The sequence below is a fragment of the Genypterus blacodes genome, unplaced genomic scaffold (assembly GCF_046128005.1).
Source record: "Genypterus blacodes isolate CSIRO-AG114 ecotype Tasmania unplaced genomic scaffold, CSIRO-AGI_Gbla_v1 ptg000030l_1, whole genome shotgun sequence".
NCBI classification, from domain to species: domain Eukaryota; kingdom Metazoa; phylum Chordata; class Actinopteri; order Ophidiiformes; family Ophidiidae; genus Genypterus; species Genypterus blacodes.
In genome coordinates, this window is record NW_027466843.1 from 4,957,641 (window position 1) to 4,982,756 (window position 25,116).

The 25,116-nt window shown below is 40.0% G+C and overlaps 1 protein-coding gene across 2 annotated transcripts; it reads right to left on the reverse strand.

Moving 5' to 3' along the window:
• Nucleotides 1–1,054: 1,054 nt before the first annotated feature.
• glra3 (glycine receptor, alpha 3) lies at nt 1,055–24,331 on the reverse strand. 2 transcript variants are annotated; one of them, XM_076145617.1, is made up of 10 exons: nt 24,027–24,331; nt 15,949–16,079; nt 14,253–14,320; nt 9,728–9,951; nt 9,508–9,590; nt 8,282–8,419; nt 7,167–7,381; nt 6,136–6,282; nt 4,814–4,942; nt 1,055–4,055 (listed from the first exon to the last, which is right to left on the reverse strand). In XM_076145617.1, the coding sequence occupies exons 1-10, from the start codon at nt 24,086–24,088 to the stop codon at nt 3,705–3,707; spliced, it is 1,548 nt and encodes a 515-aa protein (XP_076001732.1). In that variant the 5' UTR covers nt 24,089–24,331; the 3' UTR covers nt 1,055–3,704. The 2 variants fall into 2 exon arrangements, with proteins under 2 accessions (XP_076001732.1, XP_076001731.1); XM_076145616.1 differs by having other exon boundaries at nt 1,055–4,058.
• Nucleotides 24,332–25,116: the final 785 nt, after the last annotated feature.

Consider the following 25,116-nt stretch of genomic DNA (forward strand, 5'->3'; position numbering starts at 1 on the left):
GGTCAGCAGGAGAAATCTGAGACTGGGTACGAACATGAAGGAACATGTTTTACTCTCTGTGGCTCCCATGTGGCCATTCACAGATAAATCAAAGCAGCTATGAGGCTGATCAATGCCTCATGCAGATCATGGCTCAATGCCAACTTTGTGCAAGGGAAGAATCCATGACTCTATATTACTCCCATATTTTCAAAAGGCTTACTGTTGGATTTTTGAATGTTGTGTTCCTGACAGAAATTTGTTTTGATTTCAACATAGACTGAAAACCAATTTGTATGGACATGAGACTTGCTTGAGGTTGGTAATTCATCAAAATTAAAATCATGTCTGTTCAATCAAACACAGACCTGATGATGTTGAGTCATATCTGTTCAACTTATTGGTGTTTTATGTTTCCAATTGGGTGATGCTCAGTCCCCTGTGCTCTTGCAGTACTTGTTACTGTTAATCCGCTGTTGTCCTGGTGATGGGACCGACAGCCCCATGATTTATGGTGTGTCTTCAGCTGCTTGTTTTCCCCTGCCACGCTTCACCTGGAGAGTGGAATTCACAGGAAGGTATTCCTGATCATGCATCCATCTGTGCAGGCACAACCAGTAGTGCAGAGATGAAGAAGAGACAGCTTCCTCCCTGTAAACATGGTCACTTATATTCTTTGAACAAGCTGGAGATGCCACAAAATGACTGGCATGGAACAAAATGCTGCTGCTGTTGTTTTGTAAAACATGCAGAAACACACTTTTGGTGGCATTTCCTGTTCCAGTGTAACTACAGGTCATGGACATATTATGAAATATTGAGACCTGTGTGGGAGGTTCAGCTGTGCACTTACATACTAAGACGCTCTCTAATGGTGAAATGTGTAACAAAATATCTAACATTACAGGCAAATGTCCCTGTGTGAAAAATATTTTAAACTTTGATATACTTCTTCACTGCTATCAGCTATTAATGGTTAACATCGCGGAGCAAAGCCATTTCCTTGCAACACGTCCAGTGAAGTGGTCTATTATTGAGTCTATACATCTGGGAAACCATACATGCAAAAAAAGAACAAAGTTGTAGTTACTTTATTAAATACAGTCATATCTACATTTATGTATTTAGACATTTAAGTTGACACATCAATATTTGTGAGTATTGCTGTACCTAAAACACCACCACTGTCCACACAACAATGCACACACCAAGTCATGTTGGCTGAAATTCAATGTGATTTAACAGAAAACTTTTTCAGCTGAAGTCAACACACACACATGCGTTTCAAACAGCATGTCATACACCTCAACATCACCAGCAAAAGAATCTCTCTCTCAGTAACACTTAGTTTGGTTGCAAATCTGGTACGTCACAGAATAAGCAGCAAGGGCAGAGAAAACTGCTGGCAGCCAGTTTCATCAAACAAATGGCGATGAGCTCAGAGCCGTTGGATTTCAACATTTATGCAACCGCCAATTGCAAAGCTTTGCTCTTCTTGCCAAGCTATCAAGACAGGTCTAACCAGCATGGCTGCAATCTGTGGTTTTAAATGGACTGGAAACCTCATCCTACAAGACTCACTCAGGCCTTTTGCACACTTCACTGTTTTAGCTCAACACATAGACTATTGGAATGTTACAAATAAAAGGTCTTGACATAAACTTGGTTATTAATATAAAATGATCCTGCAAAAACATTAGCATTGGCAAGTAGCAATATGCTCTGTGCAGCCTGTAACCACATTGCAGTGACTAAACACATACACACACACACACACACACACACACACACACACACACACACATTAGTTCATGCCCATATTTGGACAATAAACAAACTATTGGACTCAACAAATATTCATTGTAGTGTTCCCTCTGGTTAAATGTAGCTGTGGTTCAGAGTTCCTAGTTGAGTGAAGTCTGAGTCTTCAGTGGAGGATTTCTTGAATACTGGAATGCTGGAGGCCCACTTAAATCAAGTCCTCTCCAAATCCAACTATTCTCCAGTGCAACAAGTTGTCAAAATCTCCATAGGATTTCTTTATTGCGTGTGTCGCTGAAATATTAGTTATGACAACATTAGCCGGCAGTACTGCTAGCTAATGTACTGCTAGTTTACAAAGCACACATAAACCACACCACAGGGCTTCTACATTGCAATTGGCATTTTACAAAAGTAGTGTATAAAATGACATTACTGAAAACAATAGCTCCTCAGTTTTGGGCCCCATCATCACTGGTTGTCTTTGCAAAAGTATCAAAACTTTGAATGATTGATTTATTATTTATCGTAACTCGACGCCAGTAGTTTGCACATGGTAACCTATCCTTCGCCTTTGGTAAAGCTTTATCTCAACTCTGCCTCATGGTTCATACGGTGGTTTACTGTATACTGAGAGTATTTGCTGTTTGCATTGTTACATTCAGCATCTCACCATTATATCTTAAACAATGTACCTTACTGCTTACTCACTGTTTACCCTGTGTTGTATAAGGGGCTGCTCCCAACTGCACAAATGCCTTATCTCAAATCTGCGTCAGCTCAATGACACTAAGGCAATCAGTGTCTCAAGAGTGAATAAAGGTAGCATTGACACTTGAAGGTGTTTGTCCGGTTGAGTCAGACTCAAGCACTTCTCCCCCCTTGGTCAGATATATTTGGCCATGTCTGAACACAGAAAGGGTGTTTGCCAAGACATCCACATTGTGACCCTTTTGAGGAGGTGGTCTTGGTCTGGACACACACACAAACTGGAGCAGTGCATTTGAGATGAGCGCATGAACCTTACTATAAAGTGAGCAACTGCAGTAATGTGCTGACTGATCTAAAACCAGAGAGGTGTACGTGGTTGACATTTAGTAAATGACACCTTTACCTTACACCGCAGCAAAGGTCATAACAAGCTTATGTAACAAAGTCTTCAGTTTGACATATTGAAGGTTAGCATGTTGTATGTCACAGGGTGCATTACATGAAAGATCTGAGACAAAACACACCACTTCATTTGAAAACTAAAGCATTTAACAACATTGGCTTTTATTGTGAAATAAAAAGCTTGTGTGTCGTGAGGATGCATTCAGTCTGACTTCCCTGTGACGCTGACACTGTGTGGGTGACTTAAAGCTGACTGTGAGTGTCATTGCATTAGAACAATCTGATACTAAGAGAAGACTCCCACTAAGTGACACCCAGTTTTCACAGTGACTGAAAATCTACAACATAGAAAATGTTTCCCTCTATAGATGATATAGGCTCCGCCCCTCGTCTGTGCTCAAACTGTGCTCTATTCTCCTCTTCGGAACGACTTCACATAATGTGAAGTAATACAAAATTCTCTTAACCAATTTGGCATTTTGCTGGCATAGCCTTGCTTGGTATAAAGTCTTCATGAAAACTACAAAATAGTTACAAAAGTAACAACAAATGCATGTTTTAAAATTTAAAATTTAAAATACTTTAGTGTAGAATTCACTCTCGTACAAGAAATTCCCTGCCAGGACCAAAAACAAAAATCTAAATCCATTATTCTGTGAGGTTTTTATTTTAAATTACACATTTTTTTGTTATTTTATTTTAAATCTTTCATCATTCTCTGGCTACTACTACTCATATTTACTGACCTTTTGTTATTGTTTTTAGTTATTAAAAGGGTTTCAGTTTATCCAGTCGTCAGTGGAGTGTGTGTGTGTCTCTGTGTGTACACATAGCATATATCTATAATCTCTTTATTGCTTATTAAAGTCTTCATGCCTCAGTATCTTATACAGAACCCAGTAGAATATATTGAAGAAGAGGAAGGCCAAGGGGAAGCCAGCTCTGGACACAGTGTCTATCTTTTTGGCTCGGTCAATGAATAACTTCCTCATCTCCTCGTGGCTTTTACCCCCCGCAGTTAAGGTCCCTCCACCAGCTGTGGCTCCAGGGACTTTGTGTGTAGTGTGTGTGAGGGCCCCTGGGGTGTTGACTAGAGTCAGAGCATTGTTAGAGCTGGCCTTGGAGGTGCTGTCCTTGCTGTTGCTGGGAGTAGTGTGTGCAGCAGCTGTGGAGGTCAGCCTGCTCTCGTGTGCTTCCCCTTCCTGCTGCAGAGAAAAGTATCAGAGGTCAAAGGTCAGATTGTTGTGGTCTATAATTCGCTTCACATACTCCACGTTCCTACAGTATGATGTAGCAGTGAACTGGAGGAAGAGCATAAGCAAGTACAAGAATTCTGTCTTTCTTTCTCTCTTCAGCTGATCCACTTAAAAAAGTGGAGCCAATATTTTCAACCGGAACACTGTGCTCATGCTCCTCATGGCTATGACTGCATTTATTTTGGAGACGAAACAACTCAATCAGTTTAGCGTTAGCTGAAGAAGTTTTTAATTTTGAAAAAAGGACGAAGATTTATTGTAGTTTTGTCCCTTATTATGTTGACCTTTAGATATAATTTCAAAACCTGGTGGAGACAATGATGACATCACGTTTCATAGAATCAGACATTACAAGACATCTTAATCTTACATTTCTTCTTTCAATGTTCTCCTAAGTGTGGTGGGGAGTTTCTTTGCATTTGAGTCTGTGTTACAGCAACCCCTACTGGCAGGTCTGGACAATTCCTCATATCCACTTACTGTGGTTACAGACCAGGAAGTGAATGTATAACAAACTGTTTTAAACCAATTGATGCCTGGTGTTTTCACTGAAATGCTTAGGAAGTTTTTATTCCTATACAGATAGCTATCCAACCAAACAATGAGGGGGAGGAGTGTGACAATACGCTGCAAATGAAACATGCACACACTCAGTAGACATGTAAGCATGCACACACAGATCCTGCTACGTCCTGTGGCATTACCCTGTAGTTGCTGGTGCAGATGTTTGTCATTGATCCATAGAGAGGCTCGGATGTTTTGAGGTCGTTGTCATTGTGAACACGACGGAGCGACTCAGCAAGCTTCTCAGGATCAACTCCACCTTCACTGCTCTACCAGTTGACAGCATGCAGACCGATGATCAACAACACACAACGCAAACTTAAAGAAACTAAGGAAAACATCAAATAACAGGATTGGAAGGGTGAAGCATTCAGTCATCTGATGTTGTCAATGCTCACATGTGAAGCATCTCAGGCCAAATAAGTCATTTATATTCAATAAAACTAAATAATGCAGCTAATTTTGTAGAAACGACTGATCAAACTATTCAAAAAACTATAATTTATTTTCTTCAGTCTCATATTCAGCCATCCCTTAAATCAGACCGATAACAATTTATCTTCTGAATGTGGTTTCTGCTTGCCATATACAGGTTTGTGTGATGACTGAATACCAAGCTGATCCTTCCAAAACACATAAATCACAGCATGCAGTGAAAAATGAATGATCCTCTGGTCTCAATCTCAGAAAAATGTTTAAGGTTTAAGTTTTTGAAGCAACAGTAATAGTGAAACATGCACTACTACACAGTGAGATGTTAAAGGACAATCATACATCACATACTGTATATTTCCATCATTATTGTCTCCACCACCATGACCCCTCATCCCTCATTCTCTCATTCTGCCATCTTTTCAAGGTGCAAACTGCAATGCAAAATGTTACCACTTAGTGGTGATGGTCATTCATGGTAAAATGACATGAAAAAAAGCAAAAACAGGGAGCATTGCAATGTGTTGCATTTAGTCTTTAGGTAATTAAGAAATGCTGCAAATATGTCTGTATGTAATTTGCTATCATTTCATAAAATCTGTCTGTGATCTATGTACAGTATATAAAGTCAATTCACATCCCATCTTAGCATCCCGCTAGTATAAACTGTATGCGTTAATTAGAAGTTTTGTGCGGCTGATCCATCCTTTACAACCAATTCTCTTCTCAGCCAGGCTCCATGTGTACTGATGTAAAGTCACTCTAAATGTCTCTTTTTGTGTAGATGCCACTGCTAAAATGGTCTGCTGTGTTTTTTCAAATAATGATAACAGTTGTTGTTGTGGTTATTATTAGATCTGGAACATTTGGATTGTACTCCACAGTAGAACCACCATGTGTACAATGTAGCAAATATAGGAAATTGCAGTCCAACTCAGTTTAGAGTTTGGTTTTGAATAGAAGTTTTGCTTTTGATGGTGATTGAGCGTGAGTGATTGCATCTGTGTGTGTTTGTGTATGTGTGTGTTACCTTCTTGGTCTTATGATGTCGGCGGAATCTTAGCAGCTCTTTATGCTGTCTTGATACAAAGTTGACAGCAGCATACTCCAACAGTGCGGAGAAAACGAAGAGAAGACACACTGCCATCCAGATGTCTATGGCTTTTACATAAGAGACCTGTGGACAACACACACACACACACACACACACACACACACACACACACACACACACACACACAATGTTTAGGGACAGCATGCTCCACTTTATTCCCACAGTACATCAACAACAACAACAAAAACAACAGTTAGCTGTAAATGGAAATTCTAAATTGCCTGAATGTGTAAATGTGTTTGCCTGTGATCCGGGTTATTTGCTGCCCCTTAACCAGTGATCACCGTGACAGGCAGTGGGACATGGTGTAGATAATGTAAATAAAGGAAGTAACTTGATAGTGGCACGCTGTAAATAAATCTAAACCTTCAAATTCCCTTACAGTATCGGTGCTGACACAGATGCTATGCCTAAGTTCTTCTACAGTATCAAGTTGCTATATTAGCCTGACAATGCACCCTCACCTGACTGTATAAGTGAAGAAAAGTCATTCCTTTTTGAAATATTGAGTTATTCAGACACGTGTTACATACTGGAGTGCAAAGCTCTGTTGAACACCGGAAACAAGAGAAACCTCCCAGGCTCTCACACACACATACATACATAGTCATGTTGCCAAGGTGCATGTGTGAGAAAGATGGCTGTGTTAATAAGGGTTATGTAACAAAGTACTTTATGTCTGATTTTTCCTCATGCATACAAGATAGAGGAAAAAGAGTAAGGGGCTCTTTCTCACACACGCACTGGCAGATGTATGACATGTGCAATTAACACATACATGAGCTTATCCATGCAAAACACCCACGAATAAAAATGGAAACGGGCCAAAACTAGAGATAGAGAAGAAATTGTCCCTGTCACACACAAACACACACACACACACACAATGTACAGTATAAGTCTCATGTTCATATTGACATTTTTGAGAAGATGAGGTACACACAGACCTTTGGCAGGGACGTCCTGGAGCCAGAGCTCTGTGTTGTCATTGTAAGCACGGTGGTGATGCCCAGTGCTACTCTGGCTGGTGCAGCATCCATGTTGATCCAGAAGGAGACCCAGGAAAGGATGACGATGAGCAGAGATGGGATGTACATCTGGATAAGGTAGTAACCCATCTGACGCTCCAGGTGGAACCGCACCTCGATGCAAGTAAATTTACCTGCAGGAAGGCATTAACACAATCAACAATTGCCTCATACCTGTTTAGTTAATGAATACATCTTAATGAATACATCTATCAAATATAGAATTGATCATTACATGAGAGGCACAGACTTGGGGTAAGATACATTATTATTCTAACTGATATAATGACAATTGTAATCGTTAACTATGTTTCTATTGCGTAGATTTACAGAATACAGCTTTTCTTCACCCTACATTATCTCTGCCTGACCTATGGTTGATGTGTGATATCTCACACACGGGCTTGAAAATGATAAATATCTCATGCATAATCCCTGTCCTGCAAAAACCTCATCCACTCTAGGTTTCCCGACTTATTCTTCCTCCACCGCCCGTGTGGCACGACAGGTCACTCTGTGTTTCTCTACAGTCAACAGTCTGATCCCATGTTTATAAAAAGATAATATCAGACCAGACATCAATCTAAGTAAATTGTCCTGATATGTGCTACATTATTATGAATATTACTGCCATTTCAGAGATGTGTGTGTTCTTGTAAAGACAATAATCTATTTGATGTACAGTACGTTAACATCCAGTAATAATTTAGCCTGTGGGAGAGGCTTGATGTTCTAAAAGGACATCTGAAATGGCAGACAGAATTCTCTTCCTTGTGAAGGTAACACACTTTGTCATCGTCAGCTGTTTGAGCTAGAGGGGAGCTCCATTGAAAGTTTGGTTTCTTGCAGCATGTTCTTCTTCAGATATGCTATCATATATATATATTGTTTTATTCCAATGGCCGTTATTGGCATTGTTATTGTTATTTTTCAAACAAGTGTTAATAGACAGAGTTGGGTATTTTATCGTTAGAGAAGCATGCAGATGTGTCTCCCCACACACAGAAGCTGCATCCTAAAATTCTGAATGTTACCCGTGTTGTAGTGCTTGGTACAATATCTGAGATCTGATTCATCCTTCAGGAGGAACTGTGGGAGGGTCAGTCCTTCAGCCACTTGGACCGGTCCATTCTCCTGCCATTCAAAGATCAGGTCGTTCATGGTGTAGCCGACTGAAAATGGCAAAGTAACAAATCATTATCATTGTTTTCCATCAGTAAGTTCTCAAATCAGACTGCCAATACAGCAAAGTTGTGCCCATCTGGTCCCAGAACAATTCCAAAAGCTGTGTTGTGGTGAGGACAGGTCGCCAACAGCATCTAGCAGAGGAAAGTGAAGTCTCCTGTCCCCCTCATCATGTCAAACGTGGAAACAGTTTCTGTCTACGCCAAACCCTCTCTGTGCGTGTCTCTGTGTGTTTGTTGTGTTCTACAATGCATGCCATCAGAGAAAGCAGCGATGCTATAAACATATTATTCCATACAAAAAGCAGTGCTGTGGATGACAGTGCCTCTGGCTCATTCATGGGCTGCAGCAGAATAAATGTCTCTGTACCCTGTCCCCTGGAGCGGGGCTATGTTCCTGGCAGGACAAAGCATGAATTAGTCATTATCCTATCAGCATTATTAAACCTGACTTTGTTTCTTTAAAAAGACCTTTGTCACATGTCTGCTTGAATCTTTTCTCCATCGCGGAGACGAGGGAAGAGGCACGAAGCAGAGAGCAGCATGGGTGAATGGATAAGTTAAGGTAAATGAGGCAACCACCAGATACAGAGATTAGAAACTATGTTCTTGATGTGGTGAAGAAAATATTAATTCTTTTCCGAGGGGGGGCAAAATAAAAAGCTCCATTTGTATTAAATTATTAGGCTATTTAAGGTAACAGGCCTTCGTTTGTCTTATGTCCATCTACAGTATTTACTCCTGCTGAATGATATGTTAGTTTTGTTGCATTTACCTTTAGCTTCACAGAGAAAACACTCAAATTAACAAAAGGATTGGCCATGGGAAGACTATTGTGTCCTTCTTTTCCTAATTTGTACAGTGATGGTGGCTGCAATTGAGGAAAATAATTTGACCAAAGGAACTTCACTAACCTCAGTGATAGGATGATAAAATGATTTCTGGTATCTTCTCGTGAATCTAGAGTGTGTGTAGGCTGATTTATATGCAAAATATATCTGAAAACCTTTGGCATCAGCTAGCCTTCTCTCATACACTGTGACATCAGTCTCTGTTTATGTTTGTCCTGTACTTACAGCTCTCCAGCTGCATAATACACGTCTGCACATCCATGGGGAAGTTTTTCAGATCCATGGGACACGACAGAGTCAATGTTAGTCTGAAACAGAGACAGAAAGACACACACACACACACACACACACAAACAAGCATATATATGGCATACTATTTGAATATAGTAAAAAAGGGCATAATGTTTATCATAATAAAACATTACAACTCCCCCACCCCCCTCACCTTATAGAGTACAAAACATTTCCGGTCTTAAATATCCTGAGCAGCTTGTTGTCTGTCGTCACTTCATGGAAGTGAGCTCCCTTCTCATTGGCAAAGAACAGATCTGGTTTCCAAATGGAGTCCAACATGGAGGGGTCCAGGTCCAGAGAATCATCAGGATATTCAGCATAGGCAAGTCTAGGGTCATTCCACTTCTGCCGAAGAAAGATATTCACTCGGTAGTCCTGTAAACACACATCAACAGATTAGAGGGAGAGAAATTGTCCATTGTTTATTAAAAAAGTACTGGTTGTTTCCCTGCAACATGTACAGTATATGAATTGTTATTTATTGTTGTGTTATTCATTGTTGTTGTTGTGCTTAAACCAGTGGTACTTCCACCCACAAGTGCACGGATAAAATAGAGCCAGTCCAGGTTTTAACTTGAAATGGTTTGCGTGAGGACAAACCTGTGGAGTTATCTTCCCTCCCTTTGCAGATATACTAAACATGGGCAGATAGACAATGGATTAACAGGGATGGAGAGATTGAGTGGACAAATGAAAAAAAAAATACAGTAGTAAATCTGTTCAACATAGATAGCGTGTACAGGCAGGGATGCAACCTGGCTATAAGCTCTCTGTTTGGTTTGTGTGTGTGTGTACCAATATGTGTAACCATTTTTCTCTCTTTCCTATGAATGATGTGGTGGTAAATCAAGAACTAGATAAAAGATTACATCTCTTGATCCTTTGAAAAACCCTATTATCATATCATAAAGCTGCACTATGATTGATATATATATAAACCATTAGATCATCATGAAATCAGCCACACCAACACCAACACCCCCAGCAATAGCCTGGACAGGAACTTCTTATGGTGACTGATCATATGTGCATAATATCCTGAAAATAATAACTTCATCAAGAGGCATTCTAACCAATGTTATGGTTGTTGAATAATTATGTTGTATAGAAATATTGTTGCAAAACCTGACTTTCAATTAGTTGATTCCAGAGCAGTTAGTCCATGGCAGCTCAAAAATCTCATTTGTAAACTGCAGTGGTAACTATAAAACATTTATAGCAGATACATGCTGGAGTTCGCATTTTCTCTATATGTCTGCATTTGGAAATTGGAAACTCTAAATTGCCCATAGGAGCCGATTAGTTTGTGTATATGATTTTTGTATTTTTCTTTTGATATACTCTACTAAATGTTTGAACTATGCTTGTAGTTGAATGGAAGGAACCACCACTTGTATCTTGCAAAAACTTGGCTGAACAAATTCTGATTCAAATTTTTTGTTAGAGTGGCAATCTGTCCACAGCCCAGTGAATGCTGGGATGGGCTTGTGACAAAGACTCTTGTGCCTTTGCACACTATGAGCAGGCATTAAGGATGGATGGATTAATCATTATTGCCCATACTTATGGAAACATTTCAATGAAACCAAATAAATCTGAATATATCCCTATCAGAGGATGTCATGCCACATCTACCAGTGTACTTATTGTTAATATCGCTGCCTGTTTCCACATAATCCGGCTACACTTTTCTTTCCTATCTTGGCATTAAATCATATTTGACATTTGTTGTTGATAGCTTAAGGTTATGTCACTATGCTGTAATTGTGAGAGGCAGTAGAGAGTAGTGGATAGACAGATGGTGAGACGAGAGAAAGGTCTTAATCCTAATGTGACATATGGCTCTCTTTCCCTCTCTCTCTCTATAGTGTGTAAAATGACCTATACATTTACACTGACCTCTCCTCCCCACAGTCTCCCCTGATTATGTCTATGTTTGAGTGTTGTCACTGGCAGTCTGCATACTTGGATAGCCTACTTTTGGTTTTTGGTCAGTGGATTAGAACCTAAAAAAAGTCTGTTTTGACCCTTCCAGATCGTCCTGTTCCCCTGACACAGGCCTGTTGACTGCTCCCTGGGATGCTGCATTATCATGGAACAGGCTGACAGATAAAACTGAGGGCATCAGAATCTGGTTGTATTCTGGATATATTGTGTTCCAATAATTTAGCATTTTGTGCAGACATGTGAGGTAGGAGCTCAATTAAATAAAAAAAATAAAAAAATAAAAAAATAGTGTAGTAATGATCTGGATACAGATCATACATAAAATGTTATTTTGTGTGTCATGTCAATGTCAGCCATAAATACCTCATCAAAAAACGTACAGGACAATTTGCACATGCATGGATGTCAGGGCAGTCAATTGCTTAAAGGTTAATAGAGTTGGATCACGAAACAAGACAATCAAACAACTGTATCAATCAATAAATAAACATCTGTACGATTCACAATCAAGAAAATCTGTGTTTAACTAAACCAGAATAAGGCCTTTAAAAAAAAAAATATGTTGTCATTTTTGAAAAGGGCTTAATCTGTGTCCAATAAATGAAAAGTTAAAATAAGTAACAGCATATTGTGTATCGTGACATTTCGCATGATGCTTGGCACACACATACACACACATAGGCAAACACATTACACACATACAAATCCATATATCCATCAAGAACTCCCAATGGTAAAAAAAAACACTTAGACTGTATCGCTTCAGTCATCCATCCTTCCACATGCATCCATCTTTAGAGAGGCTTCACTGATCACATCCAGTTCTGCTTTGCTGATTATGCAAGTGAGACACGGTGTGTGACAGAAAGAGCAGAAGTGTTCGAGTGAAGTGAAGCAGCATAAATCTATGTTCAATCATTACGTCTTACAAACACACAGTCACAATTTCTCTCTCTCTCTCTCTGTATGTATGTTTGACCCTTTGTGTGTGTGTGTGTGTGTGTGCAAGTTATTGATCTGTTAAGGTCAGGGACAGGTTAAGAATTTAAAATGGCCCTGGACTTTTGACCCCAGACCCACAGATTTAATTTTAAACATTGATTTGCAAGACTGTGTATTAAAGCTTTCTACATCAATCAGGCGCTAATTAACATGCTTTTATTTCTGACAAGGTGAAGAAAATAACATAAAATGGACTTCAAGTATAAATGCGATTGTCTTTTGTGTGTGTATGGGAGAGAGAGAGAGAGAGAGAGAGAGAGAGAGAGAGAGAGAGAGAGAGAGAGAGAGAGAGAGAGAGAGGTGGGGGCGGTGGGGGGGGGAGACGGATGGTAACCAATTGCAGCCCTGTTGTTAAAAAAAAAAATGTTCTGTGGTTATTCAGCTCAGAGGCAGGACTGGCACCCTGCAATGCTCGACCATCCCTGCTTGTCTAACAGGCAGGCCAGACGCAGCAACACTCTAATATGTTCAGTAACTTCCCTCGGATGCTTGCCCCACTCTAAATCCCAATGATTAGCTTCAGCTCAGATCAGAAATTGTCGCGTCCATACAACTCAATGCGGATAAGAACTTATCATTTCCAGTGATTCCAAAACAAAAATGTATTTACTAAATACATTTAGCAGCCTATTACAATATAATCAGTTACAAAGACAAAGGAAAAGACGATGAACTTCCCATGAACTTACCAATTAATAAAAGGGTCAGAAACATAGACACTGCTATCATGGTCCAGTGCCGACCATTTACCCTTTTTGTACATTAACAACCAATTATTCAATGAATCCTGATGATCCTTCTACATATGTGTCCATGTGTGTAAATATTTTGAAAATCAGCCCGTGTGCAGCCTAGACTGACTTGATATCACTTTAACATAGTGGCTGTCAGAGTCGCTAAACGTCTTTGCTGCACAACTGCTATTCCTGTCGGCTTGTCTGTCTCTTTTGATTTCTGTCTCTGAACGCCCCGCTGTTTTTGTCCTTGTCTGTTTTGTCCTGTGATCCTGTGTCGGCATGTTTTGAAGCTTTTCCTTGTTTTCTTTTTTCCCCTTAACAGCTGGTTCTGTATTCTGTAAAATCTAAAACATAAAAGGAATCTTTGTCCTTGTAGTAGAGGATTACACTTAACTGTTGGAAGTTAATTCAACAATGAAACCGGATCATGGAATTAAGCAAAAGTTTTAAGGATGGGAGCAGAAATCAACCTCCTCCTGTTCCTGTTCTCTATCTTCTCTATTCTTCTTTCTATTTTGCTTTCGATGTTCAATTGGTGTATATATATTTCCTACCAGTAAAAGTCACCAGTGAAAGAGACACATGATACCAAATATGGTATGCAGTCCATTCCCCAATGTTTATTATTTAATAATAATAAATAATTTGTGTACAGCATGATAGTGTTTGCATGTGATCGTCGTGTGTGTGTGTGTGAATTTCCTCCCACAGTGCAAACACATGCAAGTTAAGTGAACTGGAAACTCTAAATTACCCATATGAATATGGTTATGTGTGTGAGAGACCCACAAAGTCCCAACGCACACTGAGAGAGGCTCCACCCCCGATTCTATATTTACCTTCAGTTCTTCATGGGAATTCTGAATATTAACACCAAGATACTTTAATAAATTTCCTTTGTAATGAAACAAATATATTAATTCATATTATATCAATATTAACAATTAACCAGTTTTGTGCAAAGCATTTTATTCAGTATCTGTTACATACCATGGTGGTTTCAGCAATGGAACCAAAGCTGTTGATGAAAATGTTGCAGGAAACATTTACCGGAGGACCTGGCAGAGAGAGAGAGAGAGAGAGAGAGAGAGAGAGAGAGAGAGAGAGAGAGAGAGGGAGAGAGGGAGGGAGGGAGGGAGGGAGGGAGAGAGAAAGAGAGAGAGAGAGAGAGAAATAATGATTGGATGGCTGCACACAAAATTGAATACAAATAACAAAAATATGAGTAAACTTTCCAAGTTGATACAAGATACTGTATGACTTTGAGTTTGTTTTGGATTTGGATTTTACTTTCTGCCCTGAAGCTGTGCATTTCCACAGCACTGAGCAATTACAATCTGACCTCACTCATCCAGTGGGGGTAAGGTCTATCATAAATAAAACACAACACTACACCCTTACAACTTATGTACAAGAAAGATTGTGCTGTGCACGACACCAGTAGACTGCACAGATTATAACTCCATACAAACCAGAAGGAATAAGAGGAAAAAGTCGTCTTCATTATTCAAAGGGGTTTCTCAGGGCTGAAAGGAGCATTTTGGGTCACTTAAAGGTCTCCACATCTGGCCTGGTTCTGATTCATTTTCTCTGGCACGATCCTCTCATTTCTGTCATGGTCAATTACGGAATGTCTGTTTGCTCGTGATTTCATTTCAGTCCCAGGCAATTATGTGAAGTCTTTTAGCGTCACTATTTTATCTGACAAACAGAAATGTCAATGTGAATATGGGGACTGTGTGTGTGCGGTTACACTATAAACTATAACACCACAACACTATTCACCAGGATCATGCCAGTGGGGAAACCCATTGTGAAAATTTCCACAATGAAGTTTGTTTTTGTTTATAATAGCACTGTTGTAACTCACCTGATGAGAGATTTATCAGTGTCTCTATTGTTTTGGAATTGATTGCATGAATTTTAAGAACTCTAGCTTTAAAGTGAAGATTGTAGATGAGACATATACACAACATCGTCATAGCAGCACTATCAAGGTGACAGTCTTTTCAGTCACACTTGCTAAGCACGAGACATTATTTTTACACTTGCTAAACTAATAATAGCAGCTAATCTGATGACAAAATTGTGGAGGGCCTGAAAATTAAGAGAAGATATACTAAGAGGATGCAATCCACCTGGAGAACTTCTGCCAATATACCAAATTTATGAGGGCAAATAGGCTCGGCTGCCCCTTAAGGTGCCAAAGAATTTCTATACCTGCACCATAGAAAGCATCCTGACAGGCAACATCACAGTCTGGTTTGGGAACAGCACCAAGGAGAACCACCTGGCCCTGCAGAGAGTGGTGTGGTCAGCTGAACGCACCTTGAGGTGCCAACTCTTAGACCCACAAGACATTTACACCAGGAGGTGCAAGATGGGGGCTGAGACGATCATAAAACACCTCAATCACCCCGACAACATACTAATGCTCTCTGCTGAAGTAAGGGAGGCGTTACCGCTGCCTGAAGGCCAAAGCAGAGAGGATGAAGAGGAGTTTACGTACATACTATTCTACCCTGTTCTATATTTTTTCATACTATCCTACTTTAAAATATTTTTAGGTAGTTAGATGTTTTTATCTCCTAAGAATTGTTCTGGGTGAGGCTCCAAAGATTTTCACTGTGCATTGTACTGTGTATGATTGTGTATGGGATAATAAAACTTGAGAAAAGATAGGTACCTTTAAAGTTAGGTCTTATTCTGGCATCGTATCCAGATGTCCTCCCCATCAATTTGTCCAAGAAATCAGAGGGGGACATCAGGGCTTGGCGGGTCCTTGCAGCATTGTCCACCTCCTTACATTTCCCCACACTATCGCAGAAGCACAAAGAGAATACTTTCATTCTTTGGGTAATAAATCATCTCTTGTACATTTGGCAATTTGTGGAAGCTTCTGTGATATCACAATCATGCTGTAGTTATAGTTTGATCATTATAAGGATAAAAGTTGGCACCCTTTACTAGATCTAAGATTTGACTAACATGGGGCCTTGTAATGACATTTAACCTCATGTGAGGTGAGATGTCTTCCCATATAAATTGCCAACACAAAACAAGTCTACCTTTTATCTACCTTTATCTCAAATGGGACCCTGACAAACACGTCATCCTTCTTTACCTTGTTATGTAATTGTTAACTAATTACTTCTTGGTAGCATGCATACTCTATTAAGCTTTACTGATGCCTTTGAGCCATAACTGACTATGAGTCATACTGACTACTCTCTCTCTCTCTCTCCCTTTCGCTCTCTCGCTCTCACACACACACACACACATACACTGCCATGACTGGACAACTAGTCAGCGTGTTCATGTGTGTGAGACCTTTTAAGTATGTCTTACTTCATTAACACAAAGGCTCTGAGTCACAGCGTGATCATATTTTTTCTTTTTCACATTATTTTAAGGCATAATCATCTTTGGTGTGTAGAACTGCCATGACCTTTTGAACAAACAAACAACAAAGCAGTCCTGTCTTGTGTGTGTGTGCGCGCGTGTGTGTTACAGGGAAGGAGCATCGATATTTCCCAGCCTCTTTGTCGCCAAAACCCCTAACAAGCCTCTGCAGGGTCACACATGGATACTGGTACCTGACATAAAACAATAACTATCCTGCTGCATTGTGAAGTCTCTCTAGCTTTCCACAAGTCTGTGATTGTGGAATTCATTCAAAACATTTCCACATTGCTGCCTGATTTCCCATTTTATCCCTTAAATTGCAAAGATGATCCAAATGGTGTTTGAGGAATCGCATTCGTCATGGAGCAGTCTGGCTCAGGGCTGCTTCTGAAGCCCATTCAGCCAATCATCATCATCCTCATCCCACTGCATCTACACAAATGGTATTAAAATCTAAGTACCTTAGAGGTGGTGATTATTTTATTATTCATCAAAGCTTGATTGCAATGTAAAATAGAGGTGAAGAAATTATGATGTTGTTGTTTCATTTATCTTTATTTAAAAGTTAGTAACATAATATTTGTACAAATGAATGTGGTAAAGGCAAAGAAGTGGAAATAGTCGACGTTACCATTTTGTTTCTCTTCGTTTCTTTACTCTCAGATTACATAGCGGGGGAGCGTCTGCTGCGTTTGTAAGCTGGGACATGACAGATCATTTCCAAAAATAACTCAGCGCTTTCAAGCTTTAGCTTTGCTAAATCAACCTGATATCTAGAAGGACCACTGAGTGCCAGATTCCTCAAAGCAAGACTGTAAATATTTTATTGATTATTAGTCTCTATGGCTCAAAGTGGTGCCTTCAATGAATTAAGCCTCATCCAAACTGAAGACCGTGTTTGATTATCATGTCTGACTTGCATCTTTTCAGCTATAAAAAACATTTGTATACCACGAGACCCTCTGGACAACTATGACACAGAGGCAAGGCAGCAGGAGTGCAGCACTTCACAAACCATGTCTGCTGTCTGTGTGGGTGCCTGTGGCTACATGTGTGTGCTGTGAGAGTAATGCTCAACAACAGAGCCATCATGACTCTATAGGTATGTGAGTGTGTTTATCTTTCCCAACTGCTATTTGAAATTGCTTGCGGATGCAGGTGTGTTTTACTTGTTGTTGGACTACCAGTGTTTTAGAATGAGAGGTAGTGCGTCACCATGGCCAACGCAAAAAGCTTCTCTCAGGGGTGAGCAGAGCGTAATTCATTCTGCACATTCACCGTCGGTGTGTATAAGGTAAGGGAATGTAAATAAATATGTAATAAAGAGAGCTTACACTGATTTATAATAACTTCAATTTAAGTTAGGGGTTCACATCATGTTGTAAATGAAATATGTATCGCACTAATCAGAGTATACCTGAAGTTTTTAAGTGCATGCAAATGTACTTAGTGAAGTAGCAAGTCTCAGGTAGAGAAGAGAGAAAGAAGCTCAGAGGAGCAAACAGACGACTAGGCTGGCTGATCATGATGCAGTTTACAGTCTTAGGCAGTCAAGTAACGTACTATTGTGCATAGCCAGTAGTTACAAGGCTTTTGTGTGTCAAAAAAAAACACACAAAACAAACAACAACTAGAACAACACACATTAAAAAGCTAAACAAGCCACAATGTCCTGTATTATTAAATCCAGATATGGCTTTTCAGAGAGTACAACATGTGCATTGTACCTCAGATGTATTTCAACATGGTATTGCAATATCACAAGTGAATATTGTCCTCTTTCATTCCCATGCTGGACTGTAAGCCAGGGTGGAAATATTGCCAGCTGTAAACCTTACAACTGCCACAATTCTACGTTTCTACATAATATTCCATCTGCCATGGCTAAAAACGTGACCTATATTTATAATTAGAACCAAAAAAACAAGATGTCCCCTTAGAGAGGTAATATTGCAGACTCATCTTAACCTAATCTGTAAATTCAAACCTGCACTGTGAGGTATTTGGTCTGAAGAGCTGACAGAATTATTTATAACTGACTCACTGATTATGCAACACAACAGCTCCATGAAGGAAACATAAAGAGACAGAGGGAGGATGCCTTTTGTAATTTTGTCATTTTGACCACGTTGCTTTAGCCCACGATTATGCAACAGATCATCAGCAAACTAACAAGACGTCCATGTCCCATCCGCAAAAGTGAAAAGGGAAAGAAAACCTCTAGTCTAGATGTGGATGATTGGGATTTCAATGAATTGCAACATAGAACACAAATATGCAGCTCGCCAGTTCAGTTGGATCAGTCCCGGGTAGTCTGTTTTGGAGAGTTCTAGGTATGATTACCACCCAAACACCTAACTTATTATGTAAGCTATCCACATATTATTTTCATAATTAAGGAATTCATTATCTGTGGTGGTTTACGTCTTGAGCCAACTTGGAGTGTGGCAGGAGGGTGATGTTCCCAGGTGAGCCAGAGGGGCATATAATTACTATTTTAATATAACTGGTATTTTGATGAATGCTTGTTTGCTTGTGTGTATTATGTGGGATCTCTGTGCCAATTGCAAAGGTCCAGACCTCGGTGACCTTTTAGCTGGCTAGGGCCATGATCAAGACTGGTCTGAATCTGAGGACATTTCCATGTTATTGTTGTAGACTTGTCTTGACCTGAGTTTGAGGTCAGAGCAGCTTCTACCTCCATCTTTTTTTAGTCCCATCTTCTCATTTGAAGTCTTCTCTGTTTCTCCATTGTAGATGTAGTGATTGTTAAGAGTAATTACCTTCTGATTGAACAGAAACATCAGAAACACTATATCTCCCAACAACCCCTTGGGTGTTTTTGGCATTACAACCTAAGACAGTCTAGTGCTGCGACAGGGACGGGGTCGGGTACTGCCTTCAGCCAAATGTTCACTTAGTGTTCAGACAACCCCCCAACCCCGACACACGGCACCAGATATGTAATGCGGTGCACTTAACTGTGCTCTCTGTCTCATGTTAACTTAGGAAATAACAAGCATTCACTAGACCATATTTCACGATCATTCATTCTGTCATAAAATAAACTTCTGTAATGCATGGCTACAATATGGCCAGTGACACACACACACACACACACACACACACACACACACACACACACACACACACACACACACACACACACACACACACACACACACACACACACACACACACAGAAGATGCATGTTGAAGCAATAAGTACCATGACTGGATCTCATTATCTGGATAATGTATCCAAATAACAACAAGGCATCTTTGATTTATTCATAAACGCCATGGGGTGAGGGTTTACCTCAACAACCACAAGAATAAATGATTCCAGGCACACTTCCTTCTCCTCGTACTGCTATCCTAAACCTGCGCTGACATTTGTGCTGCTTTTGGAGCACTTGTTGTCAGAAGCAGGATCAGTGTTCCACACGACACAACTACATCATTCGGATTCGAATATCATCAGATCACTGAGTGGAGAGAAGAGATGAGCTCACCCACAGAAAGACCATGTAAACAAGAAAAACCTGACCTACAAATAGAATTTTCATGCTGTGCTTCCCCTGTATTAATGTTCTTCAAATAATAGAACAGAATATCTCTTGTGACTGAGCACATTTTACATACAGCACATCATAAAGCCGCTTTCACATGATTAGCAGTATTTGCGATACAGAGAGTAATCATGCTTGCAATTCCGACCTCCCACACGTGGTAAGCGTATGGATCAGAGAGCAGACATTAGCTACAGTATCATCAAGCAGCACCTGGAGAAGACTCTACCCTCTCTGGGAGCTAGTTAGCCAAATTTAGCAGCAATAAATTTGGTTACATAAATATTTTTGCGCTGCTCTGGAGAAGAAACGCAAAAGGCAACAATTTTGGTTAGATGAAACATGTTTTATTTATTTTGTGTTGTACAACTCAAGGAAATTGCTAGATGGTAGGTATGAGCTTCTCATCCATTGTTGTGTCGCTTCTGGCTATGTCTCACACACAAATAGTCTCTCGCTGGTTGGGAGTTTGAAATATCACCGGCAGCACAGAGAATCTGAATGGTACTACATTTCTGTTAATTTACTGTGTAAAAGTCATCATATTCCCAATGAAGACCACAGAAAGTGACAGATCGGAGTGACCTGAAGAACGGCTTTCTACTCTTTGTCGCATCCTTTTCAGTCTCATGTACTGTAATGTAACAATGTCTAAAGGAAATGAAAGTGCAAATCATTTAAAAAAAAAGCATGTAATTCAATAAGGAAGAACACATTTTCATTCTGCCTTGTTTTGGGAATGTTGTCCAAGAGGAAGCATCCCTGAAACAGTATTCATTTCATAAATGTTCAATTAAATATAAATATTTAATTCCATTCCACTGAATACTTAATTTTGTTATCAACATCATTACAATGGAGAACATGGAAATGAGGTCAGAGGCTCACAGTTCTTCATCTTAATGGACATAGAAGGCGGATACTAAAACATTTAAGGGACACGGGTTTCTGTGTGTGGGCGTGTGTGTCTACTGCATTATGTGGAAATGCGCGAATCAATAAAATATTTTCTCACTTCTTGAAAACAGCAAAAAATAAAGCTTATTTGTCCCTTTAAGAGAAAGGGGATGATGGCTGTCAGCAGTCAAATGTGTGAAACCCCTCAGCAACATTAACCTAACATCACCCAGACAAGCACCATGAACAAGTGTACTTTAGAAACTGTAGAAAAGACACCTAACATACAGCAACACCTACAATTGCTGAAACAAACACTTTGCCACACCCTACAGAACATCCAGAACACCACAGTAAAGGCCTAGCAATCTTGTAGTAACCACCCTACTAGGAACCTCCAAGAAAACACATAGGAAAGCCGGACGCACCACTTTGACAATCAATTACATCAACGGCCCACGGAGGACCAATGCTGGTTTACTGCCCACCATTGACTCAGAGTTGAGAAAGCCACATTAATAAGTGATGACAGGTCTTCAAGACTAAACGAGTTCAGTTGCTTTGAACTACAACTGTAAGATATGATGATGACATTAAATTAACTGCCAAAGAATCTTGTAAAATGAACCTCCTAATGAACACAGGTGATAACATGAGGCATAGAGTGGAACATTCCATTGGTCACATTTGGCGCCATAGACACATTTTCCTAATGTTAATAAAGGATATTAGAATAAATCTACAAGTTAAAGAAATGGAGACCCTCTGTAAGCCCCACAGTCTCATCTCATTAAACATTTGTGGCCCCTCCACTCCGGCATGGTTGACCCAACTAATCGCTCGGCTCACAGAGGATAAGCGAGCACTATTATCTCCTAATTACCATTTTCAAAACACGAGACACAAATAAGATGCTTTTACCTTTTGGCAATATGAACGAGTACAACTTCATTGCTGTTGATATCAAAGGAATTGAACCTTTACCCACAGTGCCTTGCTCTTGCCACACTGTAGTAGATGGGGGACTATTAATGTATGTATGTATGTATGTATGTATGCTTCGACACAACTGAAGAAGCAGTATGGAAGCAGCTGTTACATAAATCTCTTGGTCTTCAGTCGTGCTGAACATATTGCACACACACACACAAGCGCGCACACACACACACACACTCAGGGTTTGAAGAAGGCATATGCTTGCTTAAAATAAAAGGCCTACATTGCTGCCTAGTTGGAGCTGTATGACATGAGCAGTGACCATAGATAATGCTCCTCTGCATTCAGAACCAAAGATTTTAACCTTCACACAGGAATTACAAGCTGGAGGCAGATCTAGATTCAGCTCCAGATGAATAACAAACAGTGAGTAAGCCGGTTAAATTGTGACTTTGAATCCATCCATGACCTAAGAAGATTTACAATGGCTGTGCTGGCTAAATCTTCCTCAACGTTTTAGAAAACCACACTGACTTTTACCCTATCAAATCAAAACGCCTGTGCAAATCAAATACAGCAAACACACCTAGAAAGAGAATTTATAAGGTAGCAAGTGGGAGGAAATCCTCAGAGTGGACATTTCAAAGAACATGGAATCATATTACTCCCCAGAGGAACTAACCAACATCTTAACATTGCAGCCACGAGTGAGGTCACCAAGCTTAAACACTCAGGGTTTTCTACAAACTCACACAGTATTTTCTATGCATAAAACATGCAAAATTGGCACACACACACATAGTGTTACCGCATATGTAAACAGTGCCATGGAGATGTTCAGACTGGGTGATGTAAGTAAGGGGAACCTTGGAGCTTTGTCCTAAAATTATAATATTTTGCCCACTTATGTCTCTATATTTATTAAAATGGCAATAACTATTCAACGGCAATTAACATTATCTTAGAAACTTGGGAGAGAGTGCCAGGGGGGGAATAAATGAATAAATAATAAAGTCAAGAGACTGACTATGGCAAAGGGAACATCTGAACAATCATTCCAGGGTAAATCTTGGACCGTACCAAAAATACTAACCATGATATCTCTACATGTTTTTCTCAATAATCATTGCTAATCTCAGTCCTATATCAAAACCATAGACATAGATTTAAGTAAGGACAGTAGGGAATTGGAATTATCCCTAGGGAAATATTAACGACCTCGCACCACCATGTCATTTTAACTACACATAGTAAGGTTGCAAGGCTTGTGTGTTTTCTGTGTGAGATATTTTGGTGAAGAGTGAATTAATGTGGTATCCTGGTATCTGCTGTCATTAACCTGCAGCTGTTTGTCTTCGCTGGCAAGAACTAATATCACTAATTTTATTGTAAATGTAAACAGTTCCTTAAATGTGTTTCTAATGTGGGTCCATTGCTCATTTAGTGTTTTGCTGTATCACCAACCCATTGCTGTATTACATGCAGGTAGAACTGTCAAGCATATTATCACAGAGCAGTTGGGAGTCATTTGGGGCCATAGGGTCTCAGATGAGCTAACCCAACTGTGGTGACAAACATTTTGGGCATAAATTTAACAGCCCAAACAAATACTGGTTGATTATGTTTGTCTCTTTTTGTGTAATTTTAACCGATCATGCACACTTACTGATGTGTCCCTAGTGATGAAAATGCTCAGACACAGGCCACATTTAGCCCGCAGGCCACCGTTTGCTTAAATGTGAAGCAGTTAAAAACCATAACAATTGACCGAAATTTAAGAAGTCAACTGCTCACGTGAAAGTTATTCGAATTCCTTCATTTTATCACCAACAACTTTTCAAAACAGTGGCACACACGCTATACACAAGTGATATTTCATACTCTTTACTTTATACACATATTTATCTGTGTGTGTTAAAGAATAGTTATGGAATATCGCGTGAGCAGGTCTTACCTCAGTATTACCGCTAGTTTACAGGCCAGTACCAAACCGGCCATGGAGAGCTCTCTCGTCATGTCGACGTCCGGCTTTTGTGACGCGTTCAGAACCGCGGGCAGCTCCTAACTCCAGGTGTCAAATATCAAACATATCAACAGGAGGAAGAGTGTGTATTCCCCCCCAAAGAAGTCACGGTATTCTGTTAAATCCCATGAAGAAGAAGTAAAGCTACACGGAAGCTGAGCATCACACGGCAGTTACAGGAGGTGGAGCGGTGACAGATGTTTATACCCACAGATCTGGGTTTGCTCTGTGCCCTGGTGGAGCACGCGGGGCACAGTCCCGCCCTCCACTCCTGATTGGCACGACTGGCACACAGCTCAGCCAATCGGCTACGGGGATCGTGATATTGATTTTCCACTTGATTGGCAGCTGAAAATTAGAATCCCCAGCGATGTGGAGAAAATGTAATCGCCATGCATCATTATTATTATCTCTCTTCTGTATATGTGAATGTCCCATTTAAAATGATGATACTATTATGCCATCTTTGCTTTTCTACCCTTTTTTCCCTCCACTTCTCCCTCCATCTGTCCAAAGTTCCCTCTGCGTCATTCTGCTCTGTTAGACTTGATACTGAGTCACATGTGGTTGTGGTTGCTGGCTGAAAAGTAGCCTCTGTTGTTGACAGTTTGCCATATGTGGCCAAAGTGGCCAACATGAACAGAGGAGGAATAGCTATTTATATTCAGATTTAGATCAACAGCACCCCCAGGCAAGAAAGGACATAATTATGTCTAGTGTGTTTTTCACATTCTAATGAGCTTCCTATAGCCCTGTGTTCTCCATTCATGCAGCTCACTTAGCTTCTTGAAATGATTGGACAATATTAATGCATCCAGAAAATTCAAATATGCTTAAGCTGATAAAATAAAATAAAAATGTTCCTCCCTGCAATATTTCTATTTCTGCTGGCATTAAGCCAAACACCCTAGATTCAAATTCAAATTTAATTATCCTTATTTAACTGGTGGACTTTTTTCTCTGTGTTGTGTTGAAGGGTTTAGACGGGGCTCTTGCATTTCTTGTGGCTGGATCTCTGGAT